Source organism: Palaemon carinicauda, unplaced genomic scaffold, assembly GCF_036898095.1.
Source record: "Palaemon carinicauda isolate YSFRI2023 unplaced genomic scaffold, ASM3689809v2 scaffold59, whole genome shotgun sequence".
In the NCBI taxonomy this organism is placed as follows: domain Eukaryota; kingdom Metazoa; phylum Arthropoda; class Malacostraca; order Decapoda; family Palaemonidae; genus Palaemon; species Palaemon carinicauda.
The window spans coordinates 423327-430655 of record NW_027171860.1 but is presented as its reverse complement, the minus strand read 5'-3'; the positions used below and the strand labels follow the sequence as shown (position 1 = coordinate 430655).

The 7329-nt window shown below is 34.6% G+C and overlaps 1 protein-coding gene across 1 annotated transcript; it reads left to right on the top strand.

Annotated features, from left to right (window-relative positions):
* The first annotated feature begins 3944 nt into the window (after positions 1-3944).
* LOC137637226 (skin secretory protein xP2-like) lies at positions 3945-6368 on the top strand. The gene is made up of 2 exons (XM_068369489.1): positions 3945-4090; positions 5090-6368. Exons 1-2 carry the CDS (start codon positions 3986-3988, stop codon positions 5927-5929), a joined length of 945 nt encoding a protein of 314 aa, XP_068225590.1. The 5' UTR covers positions 3945-3985; the 3' UTR covers positions 5930-6368.
* Positions 6369-7329: the final 961 nt, after the last annotated feature.

The following is a 7329-nucleotide window of genomic DNA, read 5'->3' as shown; positions in this document are numbered from 1 at the left end:
TTCAACCTCTGGGAATGTATGTCCACTGGAAATTCATTTATGATAAATGCTTCTGGTTGGGCCAGGATTCGAAAATAGGTCCTGAGCCGAAACAATGCCTGCAGGGACAACTTTACCAATCGGGATATTAAGTGAGATACAAGTTCATTTCAAGTCCACTGTATGTATACCTGTCGAATTCAGGAATCAGACCCCCACCGTCAGAGCCATTTCAAACTTTAGTGGACCCCATTTTCATTTAACAGTGAAAATGTACCCCCCCCCTCTCTCTCTCTCTCTCTCTCTCTCTCTCTCTCTCTCTCGCAATTGAAGAAGGCACTGTTAAATGAAAATGTACCTCTCTCTCTCTCTCTCTCTCTCTCTCTCTCTCTCTCTCTCGCAATTGAACAAGGCACTGTTAAATGAAATTGTACCCTCTCTCTCTCTCTCTCTCTCTCTCTCTCTCTCTCTCTCGCAATTGAACAAGGCACTGTTAAATGAAATTGTACCCTCTCTCTCTCTCTCTCTCTCGCAATTGAACAAGGCACTGTTAAATGAAATTGTACCCCCCCCTCTCTCTCTCTCTCTCTCTCTCTCTCTCTCTCGCAAATGAACAAAGCACCGTTAAATGAAAATGTACTCTCTCTCTCTCTCTCTCTCTCTCTCTCTCTCTCTCTCTCTCGCAATTGAACAAGGCACTGTTAAATGAAAATGTACCCCTCTCTCTCTCTCTCTCTCTCTCTCTCTCTCTCTTACGCACCTGCTCTCTGTGTTGATATAATAGTGTAATCGAATATTTTACCAAATTGACTCCCTTAAAGTTACTAGCTTTTTCCCAGTCTATTCTATCTTATGTTTTCCTTAGTCGCTTTTTGTATCTACATTAAAGAAACTTTCTTCGAATTCATCTTATTCCTTCATTTTTCTTTCAATCGGGCAACTTCATGACACAAAGACGCATGGAATGTTAATGAAAATCTTCAATGATTCAGTAATCAACTTGATACCCATAACTGAGATAGCTAAACTTCACACACACAATTTAATCATCTCAGAAATCGCATTTGGCTCCGTGAGTCAAAGTACCAGAATAAATACGTTAAATAAAGGGAATTGAAAAGCGAATGAAATGAAGAGACCCAATTTGGAGGATTTATGCTAAATGTGATTGATTGATTGATTGATTATGAGTTATCTGGCATCCTGACATCAGGTTATATGTGACGAGGAGGACGTTGGAAATCAATGAAAATCATAAGACTAGAATAAATGAACTTGTGGGGAGAGAGAGAGAGAGAGAGAGAGAGAGAGAGAGAGAGAGAGAGAGAGAGAGAGAGAGAGAGAGAGAGAGAGAGGGGAGAGAGAGAGAGAGAGAGAGAGAGAGAGATCAAAATGAAGTGCATAAAACCAATTTATATATATATTTGAAAGTTAAAAAAAAAGTTAAAATATGAATAAGAGCCTTAATGAGGACAAGTTCTTTTAGAGGCAATTGTATGAAGATTTATTGATTTTGAAATAAAAGATTCACATGGAAAAGGCTGCATAATGTGAATGCAGATGGACTTCCTATTTTGAGGGTATCTCAAAGAGAAGCAGAGTTCAATCAGGCAAGATTTTGAATGATTGGGGTAAAGATAAAAAAAATTTTGGATGTTGATATTAAGGATACAAGAAAAACTATAAAGAAATTGAAAACTGTAAAGACACATGGAGTATGTTGTATGAAAAGTGAGGTGTTGCTGAAAAGTTGTCATATCATAGAGGATTTGGTTGACGCAGGTTTATAAGGTATATCTGGATATGGGAAAGGTTCCAAAAAGAGAGGGAAAAGGTAAAATTCTTATATGTTATAAAGGAAAATGTGATGTAAGAGACTGTTTGAATTAAATGAGCAAACCCATATTCAGGATGCAAGGAATTGTGAATGGAAAGATTATGATTCACAAGGTAAGATGAATAACAGAAAGAATGAAACATATATGTGAAACCCTTAAAATTTAGGAGAAATGTTCATTACCACATAAATGGACCCACATAGAATGAACTAAGAGATAAAGTTGAGGGTGTTGAAAAGGAACGGTAGATGTTTGCAGAGGATGCTCTGCAATAAGCATAAACCACTGATGTTGATTAAAGAGCTTAAAAGCATTTAATAAAAAGAGTAGGAGAGTAAATATGATGAGGGGGAAAGTAAAATGGGTAAATGGAAACCAAGAAGATTGAGAGAGTAATATTATTACGGTTGGTGGTTGAATAAAACTGTTTAATGCATAATTAGCAGGGAATGAATGTGATGGATGAGGGTGAAAGGAGAAAAAGTATGCGTCTAAGAATATAAAGAGAAACATAATCAATTTGTTGTTTGCATTATATAGAGCACAAACTTCAATGCTGTTAAGAAAAAAGTTTTTAATGCATAAACTAGTATATAGAGAATTATATATAATGTAAGATGAACTGTTACGTTAGATATTTTGTGATGCGTAGAAAAAGTAGTACAACATTTGACGTAAAAAAAAGGGATAAAGAACTATGAGATGGCTTGGTAATATGGAAAAAGGGGATATATTTGAATTGTCTATGTCAAATGATAAAAGACGTAAAATTTTAATGTTACATTCTTAATTAATCAAAACATGCGTTTACTAATTTCTAATCAGGACTAATATGTTTACTTCAGGCCCGAAGAGAAAGTATAGCTGAGGGATAAAAACAAACTTCATATGTTTCACAGCTACCAACTGCACACATGGTAATTTCAAACCTATTTCATAAGAAAAACAAACTCTATCAATTAGGTGAAAAATAGTAAAAGATATTTATATTTTCAACAAACCTGAAGGTAAAAAACCCATTGATCTCTCTTTTCTATGTGTGTATATACATACACACGATATTTATATATATATATATATATATATATACACACATATATATATATATATATATATATGTATATATATATATATATATATATATATATATATATATATATGTCGTTCTTCGACTAACTTGCCATTTATGATTATTTTTTCCCAAGAAATTGTTTTTTCTAGAATGTGATTTATTGAGGCAGCTAAACACTAACGTAATTCAAAGTTCATATAATTTCGTAAAAAAAAAATCTATTTTTTGTTCATTGAAGAAATGAAGTAAGAGGATATGCCGATTAATTTGAAAGAAGATAAACAAACAAACAATACTAGGCAGCATAGAATGATATAGTTAGGAGAATGGTGTGCAACCCTGTAAGTAGTGTTGTAGTCTCTCTTAAGCATACGAGTGCATGCCAGCATTCTGGTGCTAAACAATGGGGTATCTTGGCACCTTGTCAGAAAGAGTATGCTGTTGACACTAGTTGCACGATCTTATTTCAATGGGAGTGATGACAAAATGCTTCTATTGAAATATATACGTCTGCTCTATTATGTCGGTTCCATACATTCAAGGTCTGAGTAGCCTGGAAGTTACTAAGAAGAAGGTGTTGACCTTCGCTTCTACCAGTTCAACAAAGTCATGTTTTTAGTGAGAGTAAAAAGCTATTAAGTCTTATCTAATGTAATCAATGTTACTTGTATTTAAATAATTAGCAATATGATGCATTTATACAGGGAGCAGTACAGTGAATGAATGACGTAACCACGAGATTGGTATATACAGCACTAAAGAGCCGTACAAACCAGTTTGGGCGTTGGCCCACCTCGCATATGAAGTGGTCATACAAGTTTTTTTTTTTTTTTCACTGCCTTTGTGTATCTGGAATTTCGCTCCATGGCTTATTAGCTGATTTTTTTTTTCTCAAGATAATACTACCATTTGCGTGTTTAAAACACGTATAGAACAGCATTGCATCGTTGATACACCATTAATTCATTGAGCAGAGTTGAATATATACGTGCAATGACGATTCATATAATAAATTTTTAAACTCCTTTATGTTTTTAGAGGAGTTTGTTAGGGGCAGGACGTGGAGGATTTGAAGGGCGTGGTCACAGAGAAGGAGATGAGCGAGTATATAAGGATCGCAGGATCATCTTCAAGGCATCACAAGGTCTCCTCTTCTCTGCAACCGAACGTTGGCACAACTCCTCTTACCATGAAGACTTTCGTAAGTACTCGAGCTCATTGAAATTCTGGTTTTATTTCAATTTTCAAGTCAGAATAGAAAGGACAGATTATGAAATCAAAGGTTAACTTACCCGTTTTCACAGTTTATATATTACATTGAATGCCTGGAGCTAAATGATGAAAACTTGTGAAGGATTTTTTATGTGCATCGTAAGATAAATGGGAAAACCAAATGCATTACTTTATGCAAAACACTCACTCGTTCATACCCAGGAACACTTGCACGCACAAATATACTCGCTTGCATAAGCACATACATGCACTCACACGCGGCCTTGTACTATATACATGTATATATGAATATATGCATATAGATATACACATACTGTATATAGAGTATATATAAATATATACATAGGTATATATATGTATATATATGTATATATATATATATAAATATAATTTATATATATATATATATATATATATATGCGTGTGTGTGTTTGTGTATATATATATATATATATATATATATATATATATATATATATATATATATATATATATATACTGTAGTGCTCAGAGATTGCCAATGTGAAATTAAGCTTTCATAATTTTTAGTCTATAGAACCTGACTTCTTATTTGGTAATCAACTTTCGTTAACTAATTTTATTTTCTATCACTTAACTTAGAGATCATTCATTTTGCACTCGCTGCTTGTATGTTGGAAAAATTGTTATAGTTTAGATAATTATTGCTCATAAATATTTATTGATACAATTACAATTATGCTGAAAATATATTCCATGCAACCAAAGGACTAAACTTTGTAGAACTACTTCATAAAGGAACTATCGTCTCAAGGAAGATACTTTTTGCTCATAAGGTCACATGATAGTGATAAGGTAGCCATTGCACTCTTTATCCTCCTACTCTCTTAATTTCAAATAGATAAGCAATCACGCTAATTAATCTTTATAATTTAAAGGGTTTATTATATTTTAAATTTCCACTGATAAAAAAAAATTGTTTTTCTAGATCCTCCTGGTGGCTGCTGTGGCTTGCCATGCTTCAGTGTTGCCATACAACGTGGTTCCTAGCGCACCTGCTATTCTGCATGCAGACAGCCTAAGTCCTCCCGTCATGAGAATCCTTGTGCCTGGTATCAGATTCAATGTTCCTGCACCTGTCACATACAGTAGGCAAGTCGTGGTACCTGCCCCTGCCCCCGTTATAGCTGGTGCACCAGCCCCTGCTCCTGTTGTCTCCTATTCAGATCCTGTAGCTGCTCCTGTTTTATCTGCTGCACCAGCCCCTGCTCCTGTTTTACCTGCTGTACCAGCCCCTGCTCCTGTTGTATCCTATTCAGATCCTGTAGCTGCTCCTGTTTTATCTGCTGCACCAGCCCCTGCTCCTGTTTTACCTGCTGTACCAGCCCCTGCTCCTGTTGTCTCCTATTCAGATCCTGTAGCTGCTCCTGTTTTATCTGCTGCACCAGCCCCTGCTCCTGTTTTACCTGCTGTAGCAGCCCCTGCTCCTGTTGTATCCTATTCAGCTCCTGTATCTGCTCCTGTTCCTGCTATCCCTGCTGCCCCCGTGGCCATTGCCGCTGCTCCAGAGCCTTTAGAAGCCCCTGAACCACCCATGCCTTCAATCGGCGAACCTTTCGTTGGTGGACAATTCCATGCCCAGGACGAAGCAGGGCAGTACAGCTTTGGTCACTGGGGAGGCCCAAATACCCGAGTCGAGACCAGAGATCACCTTGGACGCACCACTGGGAGCTTCGCTTACATCGATCCTGTAGGAGATGTCCAGGTCAGGAAGTACGCAGCAGGTCCTGGGTCAGGATTCAAAGTAGCCGCGTCCGACCTCCCTTAGATATTTTGCCGAATTCTTCATAACTATTTTGTTATTTATCATTTTCACCCTACAATAGTAAATGCCAATCCAAGTCGAGATTATTAATCAGAAATCGATAATCAACCATTTGTGGTGTTAAGCCCTTCAGTCTAATCATTTACTTACTTGATATTCAAGTAATTCCATCAAACTTTTTTCGATTTCTGATAATAAAAGTATTATGAAGGTAAAAAAAGGATTTCTAGTAAACCTAATTCTACCTTTTGTACATAGTAAGCATAATTTTCGGGCATTTCAATGTCTGATGACACAGTTGTATGGACATATATTTTTTTCCACAAAAGAACTTCAATATTGAGGATATTTTTCCTTTAAAAAAGACTTGTAAAAAGATAAGGATTCTACATTTTCTTATCGCACTCTCCCTTCAACTGTGATATTTTGGCTACGAATAAACGATACCAGTCAAGTGTTGTTTCACTTATTTCTTTGCAAATGAAATTTTGGTGTGATCTTACAAACTTCAATTTGTTTTTTAGCCATTTGTTATGTTTTACTAATTTACTGGAGACTTCGGTTGTGTTTTATAGAATTTTGGAAAATTCTAAGAAATACATGAACAAATATACAGTATATGCAACAACAAATACTACCGTCTATAGTCCGTCGCATAATTTGTTATCGAAACTATCTGAGTTTAATAACAACACAACATAACTTTGATATTATTAGGATTGTATCTGAGAAAGTAGTTATCCCATATAAAGCTGTATTACAGTACATAGTTACAATTCAAGATTAATTTTAAAAGATGCTAGTTATTATTTGTAGAAAGGTTTAAATGCATTTTGGCTAAAATAACAAAAGGGACTAACGAAAAAGATGGATGCCCACAGGCAAAGAAACAATTGTCACTGATTGGAAGGATATGTTAGTTATCACAAAAATAGACCTGTATTACAAGATTATAACAATTATAGATATCAGTATTTTTTTTCAAACCAGCTCTTTAATATCTATCTATCTATCTATCTTCTTCTTCTTCTTCTTCTTCTTCTTCTTCTTCTTCTTCTTCTTCTTCTTCTTATTATTATTATTATTATTATTATTATTATTAATCTGAAATTAAAATTACTTCGAGTTGCCATCCATAGTAATGGTATGTACACAATAGAGCTTAACTTATATATGGATATATGTATCAGAGAATATATACAGCATATATATATATATATATATATATATATATATATATATATATATATATATATATATATATATATATATATATATATATATATACACATATATATATATATATGTATATATATATATATATAATATATATATATATATATATATATAAGTGTGAATAATGTATAATTAACGAATAGGTCTGCCTCCGAGTACACGGGTAT